Source organism: Lepisma saccharinum, chromosome 5 (genome assembly GCF_977018435.1).
Source record: "Lepisma saccharinum chromosome 5, izLepSacc3.1, whole genome shotgun sequence".
Taxonomy (NCBI): Eukaryota; Metazoa; Arthropoda; class Insecta; order Zygentoma; family Lepismatidae; genus Lepisma; species Lepisma saccharinum.
Window position 1 is genome coordinate 56,097,348 of NC_139233.1, and position 15,682 is coordinate 56,113,029.

General features: G+C 38.2%; 1 protein-coding gene across 1 annotated transcript in view; it reads right to left on the minus strand.

The window, feature by feature from the left end:
- LOC145987836 (uncharacterized) overlaps positions 1-8,561 on the minus strand; it is a 524,248-nt gene extending 515,687 nt beyond the window's left edge. The window contains exon 1 of the mRNA XM_083122576.1: positions 8,407-8,561. Within this exon, the coding sequence (XP_082978702.1) occupies positions 8,407-8,449 (43 nt within the window). The 5' untranslated portion in view covers positions 8,450-8,561. The remainder of the gene's footprint in view (positions 1-8,406) is intronic.
- Between the last annotated feature and the right edge of the window lie 7,121 nt (positions 8,562-15,682).

Below are 15,682 nucleotides of genomic sequence, written 5' to 3' on the forward strand. Positions count from 1 at the left end.
ACACGTGTCACTTGGAAATGATCCTTCAGATATGAATGCAACTATTCATACCGAAGCAGGTCAAGTTGCACGTGTCGATTGTCGCGTGCGTGCCACTTTAGTGGTCCGTTACGTGGCCTTCGGCCACGTCTTATACGCTGGCATGCCTGACCTTCAGCCACGTTGGGGGCGTTATCATATTATGGATGGGGTAAAATGTCTACATGTTGTATTGGATGAAGGGAATCAAGTGTATAAGTTTGCTAATTTGAAAAGTTTAGAAAGTAACTTTATGTGTGTTTGGGCTCTAATAAGGCACAAATATTCAAAATATTATTGTCTATTTTCTTTTTAATAAACTGAGTAAGTAATAACCGTTTCAAGAATATTAGCTGTATGTCTTGCATAAACGAATTCAATAGCGACACTAAATTGGAAATGCAATATTTACGTCTGTTTTTGTCATTTTCACATTTGTATACGTAATTGGAAAAATATTGTTTTCCTCCATTACCATCAAATTCCTACCTCTCCTCTGTAATAAATTCTGTCGCTCATGTTTTGAAATTCTAAAAGCCAAACATAATAATCTTGCAGTCGTTTTCGGGGTGAAAATAAACTTTCATTAAGTTCCCTAGCTACGTCCGTTTCCATGGACAACAACACGCACGGTAAGCTCTAAAGAATTGCTTCTTATTATACTCCCTAAACAATTGGGTAAAACAAGCACGATGTAGCTATTTTCGCATTGAGTATAACAATGTATACGTAATTGTATCTGGACTGAATTTTCTTCTTATGTAGATGTCACCCTTGTTTGAGGCACCTTTTCAAAACCAGGAGTTCATTCATCTGTGTGATATGTGAAAAATATAATGTAACTCGACAATTAAGAATTGAAGGAAACAATGCGTGCTGCAAAAAAAAAAAAAATGCCCATGGAAACTGTTGCTAAGGACGTGGAAAAAGGTCATTTTCACCCTTAAGGAAGGGCTAATTGAGCGATTTTTAAATTTTCTCGGCCTTTTGGGACGATTTCATGAAGGGTCGTAATCGACCATTTTTCGCCTCCGGTCTTCCTTCATGGAGAAGGTTTATGTCAATGAGTGAGTCAGTCAGTCAGTCAGTCAGTGGTGGGATTGAGGTAATATACGTATATATTGGATATGCATCAAAAGTAATAGCAACTTATAGTCTGTCCCTAGAAACTCTGGAGCAAGCGAACGAAAGCAAGTCTCTGCGCAAGTAGTGACTCCAGAGGGCTCGACCAATGAACAAGTGTGAGAGAACGGGATTTGCATGAAGCGGGGAATACACTGCAGTTACCAGTTTCGCAGCAGCGTGTGCTGCTTCGCTCAACGTTCTCGTTTTCTCCACGTAGAAAGTACGAATATGTAGAGCCCCAATCCGACCACTGACTTACTCACTGACATAAATGTTCTCCATGAAGGAAGACCGGAGGAGAAAAATGCCCGATTAAGACCCTTCATGAAATCGTCCCAAAAGGACGAGAAAATTTTAAAAATCGCTCAATTGGCCCTTTTTTAAGGGTGAAAATGCCCTTTTTTCACGTCCTTAGCAACAATTTCCACGGGCATTTTTTTGCAGCACACATTGTTTCCTTCAATTCTTAATTGTCGAGATACATTATATTTCTCACAGTTCACACACAGATGAATGAACTCCTGGTTTTGAAAAGGTGTCATTCTTTAGAGCTTGCCGTGCTTGTTGTTGTCTTTGGAAACGGACGTTGCTAGGGAACTTAAAAGAAAGTTTATTTTCACCCCGAAAACTACTGTAAGGAAATTATGCTAGACTTTTCGAATTTCAAAACATGAGCATCAGAATTTATTACAGAGAAGAGGTGAGAATTTGAGGGGAATGACGGAAAACAATAATTTTAAATTACGTTTACAAATGTGAAAATGACAAAAGACGTAAATATTGCTTTTCCAATTTAATGTCGCTATTGAATTCGTTTATGCAAAAAATCTAATTAACTATCTTGAAACGGTTATTGCTTAGTCACTATATATTATTAAGAAAATAGACAATTTTGAATATTTTGTATATTTCTTTTGTATTTTTTCATGAACAACAACAAGCACGGCAAGCTCTAAATCATTTTTTGTTATTATGCATCTAAACATTTAGTTAAAGAAGCACGATGTACATAATATTTTTGCATTGAGTATACTAATATATACGTAATTGTATCTGGACTGAAACTCCTTATATGTAGATGTGACTGTTATTTGAAGCATCTATTCTAACCAGGGGTTGATTCATCTGTGTGTTATTGATCTGTGAGAAATATAATGTAGCTTGACAATGAAAACGTGAATCAAACAATGTGTGCAATAAATTCGCCGTGGCAACGGGTTTCTAAGGACGTGAAAAAGGGCATTTTCACCCTTACGAAAGGGTTAATTCAGCTATTTTTTTAAAAATTTTCTCGGCCTTTTGGAACAATTTCATGGGGTGTCGTAATCGGGCATTTTTTGCATCTGGGGCTTCCTTCATGGAGAACATTTATGTCAGTGAGTCAGTCAGTGGTAAAGGAATTATGCTAGAATTTACGAATTTTAAAATATGAGTATAATAATTTATTACAGAGGCGGTAGGAATTGTAGGGGAATGACGGAAAACATTTATTTTTCAATTACGTTTACAAACGTGAAAATGTCAAAAGACGTAAAATAGTGCTTCTCCAATTTAGTGTCGCTATTGAATTCGTTTATATAAAACATCCAACTAACTATTTTGAAACGGATATTACTTACCTAGTTTATTATTAAGAAAACAGGCAAAAATACTTTGTTTATTTGTACCATATTAGAGCCGGTACACACGAACTTTTCAAGTAAGCAAACCACGTCGGCGAGCGTACGAGACGTGGCCAAACGACACGGCGAGAGTGCGCGAGTATATAAAATATATATATATATATATATATATATATATATATATATAGCTAGTAGATACAGAAAGAGATATGCATGAACCTAGTGTATATGATGGATTTTAAGTATATTTATAAGATTTTAGCAATTCTTTGAGCTTAGAATATAACATGGAGGCCTAAGTACCAGGGGTCAATAGCTTGCATTAGCTATGGGCCTGAATCACTATCCCTATTTACTTCTAAAGCTTCTTAGCCCATCTTAGTGTCAAATATGAAATATTGTGCAAAGGGCAACATTTGAAGCTTCGATTTCCTATTTGTCAACTTGCATTACCGTTTACTTGTACTGAGAGATGACGCAGGCAGTGTCAAATGTTTCAGAACTTGATGGATTCTGCAACCTGAAATGTATTGTCGTCTGTCCCTCCTCTTATCGTTAACCATCATTAGCCAGCTGTTGGAGAAATTCACACTGTTACACCAAGGCTCGGTAAGTGCTATTACCATAATTGACATGCAGATGACATATATGAGGCTATATTCATTTATCATATGTGACAAATCTATGTGTACGAATATATTCCTTGGCAGGGCATCAATTATAGCTAATCTATATATTCTAATATTAGATTTGAGTTATTTTTCTTTGCTCTTTTACATAACAAAGCCATCTCTTGCGTATTTCACGATGCCATTAAGACACGTAGAGAGAGTGGAAGTGGGGCTCCATACATTTTCATTCGGCCATAGTGACCTGCGCCCACGCTTCGGTCACTTAATTTCCCGAGTAAAGTGAGAATATTGTTGTAACGCCTCTGGCTATTATGTATTTGAAGCTTGGAGGCGAGTACAACTCCCGAGGCATCCAATCAAAAAGCGAACCAATGATGTCATCTCAACGTAGCACATGTGGCTAATCCTCTTGCTCAAGCTCTACGCTCTTGGTAGGCTCGCTGACTGGACTCGCACAGTTCGCTGGAGATGCCTATGAAATTAAAGTTTTGGCAAGTCGAAGAGGTTACCAACGTCGGGAATCGAATCTGTATTATTACCTGGCAGCCAAACGGCTTACGGACTAGTCTAAGGCGGTTCTTTCTCAGGTATCCAAGTTAATTTTGACAATGGGAGTATATGCTCAAAACGTGAAATGAATAACAGAATGGCAAGTAATGGTCGTACTATATGCCTAATTGGAAACAATAGTAACGAAAAATATATATATACGTGGTACAATCCAAAAGTTCGGAGTTTTATCTGTTGATCGTACTTGGCGCTGCACCTGAAGTACGGTTCGAAATACTTTCGCTACGCTATCCAGTTCCAGGCCATTTTCGAAGGGTGTTCGCTTCAAACCTTTCGGACACGCCCTCTGTTCAATGGCCGATTATTTAATAGAATCCCCCGCACATTGAAACCAGGGATGACCAGATCCGGATCCTGAAATATCCGGTTCTGAGATCTGGTTACAGGTATCTGGTTCATGGATGCGGATCCGTGATGCTAATGCCATGAAAGTATACTCTGTCCCAGCTAACTGTAGAGTAGGCAAAGGAAATAATGTGTCTGCGCAAGTAGTGACGCGAGATGGCTCAACCAATGAACACGTGAGAGGAACGGAATTGCGTGGAGTGGGGAAAGCGACCGCCTTCCCAGCATCGTGTACTGCTTCCCTCTGGCCACTCGATTTCCCTCGCTTCTCTGATGCTATGCGCGGCCTTGCCCCACAGTTAGCTGGGACAGGGTATAGTCCAGTCAAGGTCACGCCTCCCACCTACAGTGTTGCCAAGATGCAATGAATAACCCTTACACAATACACCAGCGTAGACAAAATCAACTGCAAACGTATGTACAACGCACAATGTGCCGACTGTGCAGTTTAGAAGTAGTGTGGCAACCTTGGAAGGCTAGGGGTGTGGAGGAGGCAAGGGGAAGCTCCGACTTTGACTGGACAGTTTCCGTGAAGAGAGCAATAATTACAACATTATGTGCAGGCACGTGAGGAATTTGGAGCTAGGGCTCTACACACTCACAATCTCGCGCTAGGACACCAGGGGTCCTGGGTTCGAATCCTGGCCTGGGCATGGATGTGAGTGAGTGTCCATTCATCAATTTCATCATATCATCACTCATCCTCATCTTCGCAAGTTAGCCAAAAAGTGGCACAAGAAGCGAAGTAAAATAAAGCAATTCAATCAACCAATTGTTTCTATTTTCGTTATTTTTATGTGTGTACACTATATTACGCCACTTCTATAAACTATGATACATTAATTTCTGATTCAAGATTTGAATCTATGCGCATTTGTTTCGTCGGATTAAGGTGATTACTCCGCCACATAAACTTGATTGCAAACATTTAGTAAAGTTCGTTGGAAGTCCACTTTATGCGCAGATAGGTTAATTGAAACTGGCCCTACAGTTAGAGAACGCCTGATAAACCCGCCATATTTGTGAAAGAGTGTTCTTTTATATTCTCGATGCACATAACAATTTCTGATGTTTTGGTTAGGCGTGGCTCCTTTTGTTCACCTGTGCACGCAACTGTATTTCCATTTTTTTAAAAAATGGCGAAACCACTCACTGTCAACGATGAATTGAACGAACGCTGGTGGTTTCCGCATCTTAATTTATTGATTGAATTCCGTTACTTTATGTCTTTTTCGCCACTTATGGCTACTTGCAACGATGATTATGACTGATGATTCTATTAAATAAATGAAGGGACACTCACGAAGAACACTCGTGCCAGCCCGGGATTCGCACTCGGGACCCTTATTGTAGTAGCGCGGGGTGATAACTGCACCACAGATATCAAAACAAAGTGCCCATTAGAATTGATGGTTCATTATAATCCAATGAAATACGTAACATTCACTGTTGTACCAGTTGTTGAATAAAATCAACTTTTATGGAGATTTGCGTTACATTCAGTGGCAATGATGTCGCTTTTCGGCTACTTCAATATCTAACTTATGCTTAAATATTTTCATATACATACTATTTTTAGATCACTTTATTGGCCCTTATGAGTTGAAATGCACAATGAATACTTTCTGTAAATTTTTAATTAAAAATGACAAAGATTTTGCTGCAGTCCAAAAAAACAAAAAACTCGATTGAACGAATCCACTTGGAAAATGACTGTATATTTCTTGAAAAAGCGAAAATATGCTGAATATGACCGAAAATCCATCAAAATATGCTTTATCACGTAGAAATGGCCAAATATGCCAAAATATGCACTTAAAAAGCACCTTCATTCAATTAGTTTCTTCACAATATGAATTTTATAGATATTTACGGAACACATCACCCTTACAAAAAAAACATATGCTAAGTCATAAAAATCCTAGCCCTAGTTATTAGATATGCTTGTTAAATTCTTCATGTCACATAATTCTGTATTTAAAGTTTCAAAGAAACTCTACTTCATCACTGGAAGTTCAATATTTCCTATTAGTTGTTTTTATACTGAATAATTGTGAAGGAAACTGGTAAGTCAATTCATCGAAATTTACTTACAATCGATACAATTGTGACGTCATTTAACGTTGTACCTCAAAATTTACGCTAAAGCTCGTAAACGCGCATACATCCAGAATACAAAATCCGTAAAATGTCCCTTCTGAACGAAATAGTTCGATATGACTAACATATAACAATGGTTTCTCGTCATTTTTTAAGATATGCACCTCTAGATAAGATGCGTTTGTATCGTCATGTACGAACTACCAACTCATGTACCTCATCGTTCTTTCAAAAAGCAACTTCATACCAAAGGAATCAAATTCACAAGGTAGACGGAACGAGTCGCTCAAACGCTGGTTTCTATACATAGGTAGTACAAAAAAAAAAAAAAAACATGTAGAGTGCTTACAAGTCCAAACTATTCATCATGAATTAAATTAGCTACCAAAAAAATGTGCCATTTCCCTTCCTTTCTTTATTCGTAAAATGAAGCAATTATTAAATTTGTGTGAATTACAAAGAATATATGTATAAAATCGATCAATGAGACGAGAATACTTAGATGCCATTTTCATTTTAAAATTCTAACACCGGATATGACATTAAATTTCAACACATTCCTGAAGTTGTACAAAGAATTGGACACTTTTATGCTTACACACGAATTAATAAATTTAAACATTTCTTTCTTTACAATATAAATATATAAAACGGAAACATTTGAGCAGTTTGGATTAGAAGTTCAGAACTTTTGATTTGTTTAACTGAGTGCTTTTTATCTATTTTTGTATCGTTAGTTATTGAAGTAACTAATAGAAATAAATGTAATCCAATCCGTACTTGTATCCTATAATATTACTGTATTTGAGTGTGCGTGTGTTTGCAGTTTAAGTGGTGGAGCAGCCACAGACTGAAATTCGCTCACGAATAAGAATGTCTAATTCGAATTCCACACACACTCACACATACACTCACGGAGCCCCCACCACACATATACATAATATTATGTAGGTAATAATTAGTAGTGTTGGGCGATATAAAAAAAATATCGTCCAGGCGATATCAACTAGACGATATATCATCACAATATTTTGGCGATATACATCGTGTCGGCGATATATAGTCACGATATTTGGCGATATATGTCTTGTTGGCGATATATCGTCACGATTTTTAGCGACATATATCGTGTCAGTGATTTATCGCCACGATATTTGGGGATATATATAGTGTCGGCGATATATCGTCACTATATTGGGCGATATATGTCATGTTGGCGATATATCGTCACGATATTTGGCGATATATGTCGTGCTGGCGATATATCGTCACGACATTTTAGCGATATTTATCGTGTCGGCGATATATGTCCTGCTGGCGATATATCGTCACGACATTTTAGCAATATATATCGTGTTGGCGATATATCGTCACAATTTTTGGCGATATATCGTGAAGACGATATATCGCCGATATCACGATATGGAAAAAAATATCGTATGGTATCGTCTGGGTAACGGTTCCGATTGTTTTATGATTTTTTTTCAAATTCTCTTAGCAGAAAGACTAATTATCGTAGAACTTTGGCAATCATTCTCACACGAAATTTGAACCTTCCTTAACGTAATGAGCACGGTTCGGATTTCGAAAAAAAGTTTTTTACGTTGAAAGAACAACTTTAAAATTACCTTACGCAAACATGCGCTCTTCCCATGGACAATGTAATCTCCGTTGACAAGCGATTGTAAGTATCCTATACTAGTGGGAATTAATGTAGAAGTAAATCGGAAGTTTCATAGAATGCATTTAGGGACTTTATTTTAATGCTAAGAAAACCAAGCCTGCCCCAACTAGCCTAACTAGAGAGAATTATTTGAACAAATCTTATGTAACCGCTAAAACTCGCCAGTATGTGTTAACAGAAGAAAATCGAAATCCAATCATGTAAAAATTGCATTCGTAGCTTGATGAAATCGCAATAGAACAAAAGGAACTTGTGCCAATACGTAGTAAATCAGTTTACGAGAAACAAAAAAGAATGCTAGAGTACTTACACGTGAAGCACGTCAGGTACAGCACCAGCACAGTCACTGACATGTTGGAGTCAAATTACGACACTTTGCAATTTACGCGCACTGCAACCCTAAACGATCACACCACGCTCTCGTGCGTATCGCGACACGACATTCCGTCCACGCTTCAACCACGAGCCAACACAGGCGAACGACTGAGCTGCCCGAGCGAGGGTTGAACTGGGAACCTCTTGCGCGTGCGTCGGTCTCTCCCGCCCCTCCAGCTCGTTCGCAAACCTCCCCCCCTTTCCTTTCCGGACGCAGAGGTCCGTGCATCCCTTCCCCAACTCCCCGCTTCGCAGCCGAGGCATCTTTCATCGCCGAGATAGACCTTGCAGACTACCATCATTCACAATTCCGTGTCTATCGGTTCAGATACAGATGCACTCATCCCCCTTTCGACCCTGGTGACCGTGTTCGCAAAACTCTGCACCTCTGCAACTTGGCCGCGAGAGGTTCCGTCGCAGTGTTGCCAATCTCGAGGGCAAGAAATTGCCTGCTCGGTGAGGGCTCGACTCGCGATCTCGCTACGGAAGCGTATACTTTGTCCACGGAATCTGTGAAGCAAGGCAGCGCGTAAAGGAAGAGAATGGCAGAAAGCGCGAGTTGGTGAAGCTAAGCAGTGCGCGCTGCACTCACTCACGGGTTCAATTGCCCGAGTCCTCTAGAATCACCACTTGCGTGGAGACTTGTTTTGTTCGCTAGCTCCAGCGATTCTTGAGACAGAGTGTATAAACACTCTGGAATATGCGAAAGAAACCAGAGCTCTGCGCAAGTAGTGACTGGAGAGAGATGCATCATTGGCAGCTCCAAATTCTGTTTCTGTCTTAGTTCAATCTTCTACTCCGAGCTATTAGAGCAATGACATTAACTACGGGTATAATCAGATGATTTCATCAACCAAATAAATTATTATTAACTATAGTATTAACGCGAGAGAGGGGGGAGTGAGTGCATGGAGGAGGAAACGCTGCTACTGCTACCAACTGTTTGCAGCAGCGCGGGTTGCTTTGTTCCGCCCACTCACTGTCTCCCCTTCTCTACTGTTATTCTCGACCTAGCTCTACAGATTCAAGAGACATAGTGTAACAGTGGTAATCAACAGGGAATTGTGGCGTACCAAGCCTACACACAAAAAAGCATGAGTTGAAACCAAAAAATGCATAAAGACTGTGGCTCAGACCAAATTTTTTAGTACACTATAGAGAAATAAGCAGGAATGTCAATAAAATAAGCATCCGACGCATTAAAGTACATCTCGCTTGTATCATGTGATGCACTTTGGCGTTATATTTACAACCGATGCACCAAACTCTAAACCTAATTCTTGGCAAGTGTTAAACAACAAACTTTAGATTTGATGCATTTAGTTCTCTGTAAATACCCCTTCCTGTGTTGTTTACACGTAACCTACGTGTATATTATTATTATTATTATTATTATTATTATTATTATTAGGAACAGGGTTGTAATTAACCCACATAATAGCTATTAAATTTAAAACAACATTAATTCGAATAATTACTAGATTCCTGGATCATTTCTTCCTTCCATGTATGCGTTCATTTTATCATCCTCTTTTGCGAACTAATTGAATTAAAGCTATACAGGGTGCCTCATAAGTATTGGCGCAAACTGACACAGTTGAAAGTACACGATAATAGAAGAAAAAAAGTCTCAGTAAACATGGGTCTGCAAACGGGCCGTTTTCGAGGTAATTGCGAATATGTGATTACATTTTGTAAACACCGAGTGTAAACTTTACTCCTTGCGCGTTCCTAGGTTTGCTGTTTGTTTACAAAACAGGACATTTCCGAGAGGTGGCGTTGTAATCAAACAGGATGGATACAATCAGTACAGAGAATTGTACATGCTTGTGACCAATTCCGAAACGAACCGGGGGTGTTCGAAGGAATTCGAAACTCAATGCGGAATCGCGTACAGTATTGCATCCAGATGCAAAGACGACACTTTGAACACCTCCTTTAACAGGTACGAGTGTAGAGTAATTGTAACATGTAACATACTAACCTTTCTTATAGTAAGTAGAATGTTCAATTGAGATCTCCAATGACTTTTCTTACTGTATTATTAGCATTTTACCAACTAGGATGACGTTTACAAACAATAAAGTCAGTGGCGGCTTGTAATCACACATTCGCAATTATCTCAAAAACGGCTCGTTTGCGGACCCATGTTTACTGAGACGTTTTTGCTTCTATTATCGTGTACTTTCAGCTGTGTTGATTTGCGCCATTACTTATGATATAGTGGAAGTTACAAAGTACATCAAATAGATTTAAACACCAAGCAATATTACCGACATGCAGATATGACGGCATTGGCAACACTTTGTAACAACTCAAGAGGACGCAATAACAGATAACACACTAACAACAGAGTAAGCTCGATAACGTGACCTTGAAGCACCCATATGAAAGCAAAGACGTATAGATCCGGTTCCACAATTATGTTGCGGTTGGTAACACTGCTTGTTGTCGTTTTGATGCTCAGTCGTTATCGCTGTACTGCTCACGTGTCCTTTACGTCATTACTCACTTCATTTTAACAAGCACGTCACGTATTTCTCCCGGTAGCTGTTTTTCAAATCAGTTCGCTATCCGATCCCTCCTGTCAGAAAATCTGAAATGATGCAATACGGGCTACAACGGTGTGTTTATGAGTTATGTGAGTATTCATATCTCTGGAGTTGATAAAGCTAGTGAACTGAAGCATCTTCCAAATTTATTTTTGAACTACTAGTTGTATCATTGATATTGATCCGTTTGCTTTCTCTTTCGGAGCGAAAACGGAAATCACGGGACTTACAGATATTTCTGAAGTTATTGCCGTATTTGAATCTTGGCTATTTACTATATAAATCGCTTAAGAACTTCTTAATGTTAATCGCAGCGATGGAGATGAGAAAGGATTACGCGTAATACAGGAAGAAATCAAACACAATGAGAGATTAATGTTGAAGACAACATTCGAACTTAGAGTCGTTGGTGACGAGATCATGATCGGAACCAGATTGATCGCGACGATGAGAAGCAATGTCGAATTGGTGTAAGTTTCTATCCACTCGACACCTCTCACCAGTTGGCTCACCGCGTCAGGGAAACATTTGATTGATTTATTGATTTGCTTTATTTTACTTCGCTTTTGTGCCACTTTTGGCTAATTTGCGAAGATGGAGATGAGATGATGAAATTGATGAATGGACACTCACAAACATCCATGCCCAGATCGGGATTCGAACCCGACACCCCTGGCGTCGTAGCGCGATGTACTAACCATTCCGCCGCGGGGACGGATAGTCAGGGAATCAGGACAGAACAGATATGAAATGCTTATTTTACTTACTAGTAAATAGTAGAGAGAGTCCGAAAAATATTAAAGCAAAAAAATTAAATAAATAGATAAAAATAAAACATGGATAGTACTTAAATTTACGCTTTGAAAGTTGTCGATTTATTATTATCATTATTCTCAAACTAAATAAACAATATTTAAATTTTTAACTGATTGAATGATGTCTACAATAATGCTGCAAACAGCACATTAGCAATGATATCCATGGAAACACTCCTAGAGTAACATAGACATGAAAGTGAGTATCAGGATACCAAAATATTTTGTAGTGCTACCAATCATCATCGAACAGGTAATTATTTTTTTTATATATATAATTTGATTTGATTTATTTTACTTCGCCTTTTGTGCCACTTTTGACTAATTTGCGAAGATGGGGATGAATGATGATATGATGAAATTGATGTATGGACATCCACAAACATCCATGTCTAGGCCAGGATTCGAACCCGGGACCCTTGTCGTCGTAGGGCGATGTGCTAACCACTTTTTTTTTTTTTTTTTTTTTTTTTGTCTCATTCTGATATACAAGATGGAATTACATTGTTTTTGACATAAGTGTATTATTGCTATTACAATTTGTATTTCTATCTTATTAACCTTTACAGTTTTGTTTGACCTAAATTAAGGCTCCTTCATACATTTGACGAAAGTCGAATCTGAGGAAGAAGAAGAAAAAATGAGGGTCATGTGGGTTGGTTTTTGCGTGGCTTACTCTGTAACGTATCTCGGACGTAACCGAGTACGTCACGAGATTGGCAGTCTTCACAGTTTGCTTGGGTCTCAGCTTCTACTTCCTCGTAGAGCTCCGATACAGTAAATAGTCCCTAACGAACCTACACAAGTTATGTTAAAGAAACAGCGAAATGATTTTAAAAAAGTATAAAAGATTACCTACACATGGAAACAGATCTTCATATGAGATCGTTGAATGTAGGCATTCGCTGTTTACTGTTCACGGCTGATGGGAGAGCAGTTGGGGTGGGGTGGGGTACCTGAGGGGAAACAAACACAATCGCTTGCAAGGGAGGAAGGACGAAAATGTGTTTGTTGTGAAGCAGTTGACCATCTGGCGCGCAGGCGAACGAAGAAAACAAACATGAATTATCGTTCTTTTAACACGTAACGAATTTTTCATGGATAGTAAATCCGTAATTTGATGACAAAAGATTCTCAAACATTCATGAAATGGAATAGTAAACACAGCGCGCTTTCATGTCTTGAATCTTGGATATATCATTATGTGGGAGAGGCAGGGAGGGGAAAATGCACTTTCTCTCTCTCTCTCTCTCTCTCTCTCTCTCTCTCTCTCTCTCTCTCTCTCTCTCTCTCTTTCTCTTTTTAATCTTCCATAAAGAGCAATGAAAGAAAAATCGAAAACTGTTCCTATTTTGTATCTACAGTTCCTAAATAGAAATTACAATTTTTGTAACTATAATTGGCGTACGCAGAATTTTGTCGCGAGGTGTTTCAAGTTTGTTTAGATTTTAGTATTTATAGTAATAATAACAATACGTTGTTTTTTGATTGATTGATTGATTGATTTGCTTTATTTTACTTTGCCTTTTGTGCCACTTTTGGCTAATTTGCGAAGATGGCGATGATATGATGAATGAACACTCACATACAGTGGCGCAGGAACGGGGGGGGGAATACAGGGGTACATTGTACCCCCAAATTTTTAAAGGGGGGTACTGTACCCTAGTAAATCGAGTTGTACCCCCTTTTGGTAATTTTACAGCAGACGGAAGGTGCTACTGTTAAAATAACCTATTTTCAATTCACCCAATAAAAAAAGTGTATATTGTTTATAATTTATGAGCATTATCTTTCTTACCACAGAAATTCAATCCATTGCAAACTTATTCTACTACATTGTGCTTGCTACTAGTTAGTTCATTGACCTGTGTTCTTGGTAACCTCCTTAAGGAGATGAAAATTGTTTAAAATGTGTGTGGAACAATGGAACCATATTTGCTCTCAGATAATCATGCTGCAGACGAATGCTAAAGAAGTGGTCTCGTCGATTCGAAGATAAGATACAAATCTTCATCAGAAGAGTATATGACTGACTCCATTTCCTTTTGAATGTTTAAAATGTAATTTTTCGAAACGAAATATTTACACAAACGAGACGAGACACGACAGACCAACTGCGGGGTACAATGTATTCCTGTACCTCACCCATATTTTTCATAACTTTGTAAGAGGGTGTTCGGAAAACTATACTTAAACCTATATTTTAAGATATTTTTTTGGAAATAGAGTCCCGATTAGCCTATTTGAGCATGAAGTGAATCTAGAATAAGTTTTAATAACTTCACAGTGGAAACCGAAACAAAAATAAGCACAAACAAGAACGAGAAGGACCTCACCACACAGAAGATGAGATGAGGCTGTGACAATTGTCGACTCATCGCATAGCGATATCATTCCTAGGTGAAATTAAATTTTTCCTAGACATTTAAACAGGATGCAATTTGCGACTTTATCAGGCGGACTTATTTTTACCTATGTATTAGGGTATACTTATAATTGGATATTAATTGCTTATAATCTAATTGTGATATCGAATGCAACACAAACACAACGCCATTTTAAGTTAAACCCTAAAGTCAAACTGTACATTACTTTAGTCAGATGAATGAACGACATAAATTAGATTCACTGCAGGTTCTATTGGTATATTTTGGATTGGATGGATTCACAAGGTGTTTGATTCATTTATTTTATTTATTTTACTTCGCATTTCTGCCACTTTTGGCTAATCGCGGAGATGAGGATGAGTGATGATATGATGAAATTGATGGACACTCACAAGTAACAAACACCCATGCCCAGGCCGGGATTCAAACCTGGGACCTCTGACGTCATAGCGCGCTATGCTAACCCCTTCGCCACGGAGGCCGGCGAGGTGGGAATGCGTTTTGGATTTTCTCTGTAGATGCGAAAATTTTTAACTGTGACGCGCACATGCTTTTGCTTACATTAAAGTTTACCTTTTCACATAAACGGTAAATTGACATGTCACCCAAAAACACACGCATGCACCTGCATTTAATATCATTACATACGAAAAGAAACCTTGGCCGGCTCTTCATATTGTCCATCAACGAGTGAAAAAAAAAAGTCTTGAGCATATAACTTCCCTTGTTTCCTCTGAGATCTGAAGGATTTCGGTTTTGTATATGTAATGATATGCAGAGTGTCATTAGGTACAGCTAATTGTAATTATATAAGAAATAAATGCTTTGTCAAATGTTTCACAAATATTTCAAACTTAGACTTCTTACGAGTTGATCGGGAACCATCTCAACTCGAGTTTTATTTTCTTTTTTAATACAACGCCCTATAGGTGTCTGAGAAAATACCAAATACATGGCTTCTAAAAGGCATTGGATGTGGTACACATCTGCCATAAATTGTTTAAGATATTTTTATGCGTAGCTATGGCACTTTAAAATTAGAATGAAAAGAACTGAAGTGGAACTCCATAAGTATTATATATTTAATAATGCAATTTCTATATCCATTGGGTGGGAGATGATTATTTCTGGTTGGGGTGGCCCAAGATCCTCCTCATCCCCTTTAATCTCAACCTGCATTAAAATGAATAGATGTATCTTTGTTCGCAATTTTCACATTTAAAACTCCTGATTTTCCGTTCCGTTAAATTAAAACAAACCCCGAACGAGGTCCAGAGCTTTATATGTTTCAGAATTTTTATCTGGTTTTTAAATCTGTTTTTTTTAATTCTAAGAAAAACAAAGAAAAAATATTTATGCAAAAATATGAATTAAATAACAGGACATTCGTGTGTGTTTTTCTAAAATATAATATTTCACATTATACTTAGATATCAAGGACGTATTTAAGGGGGGGT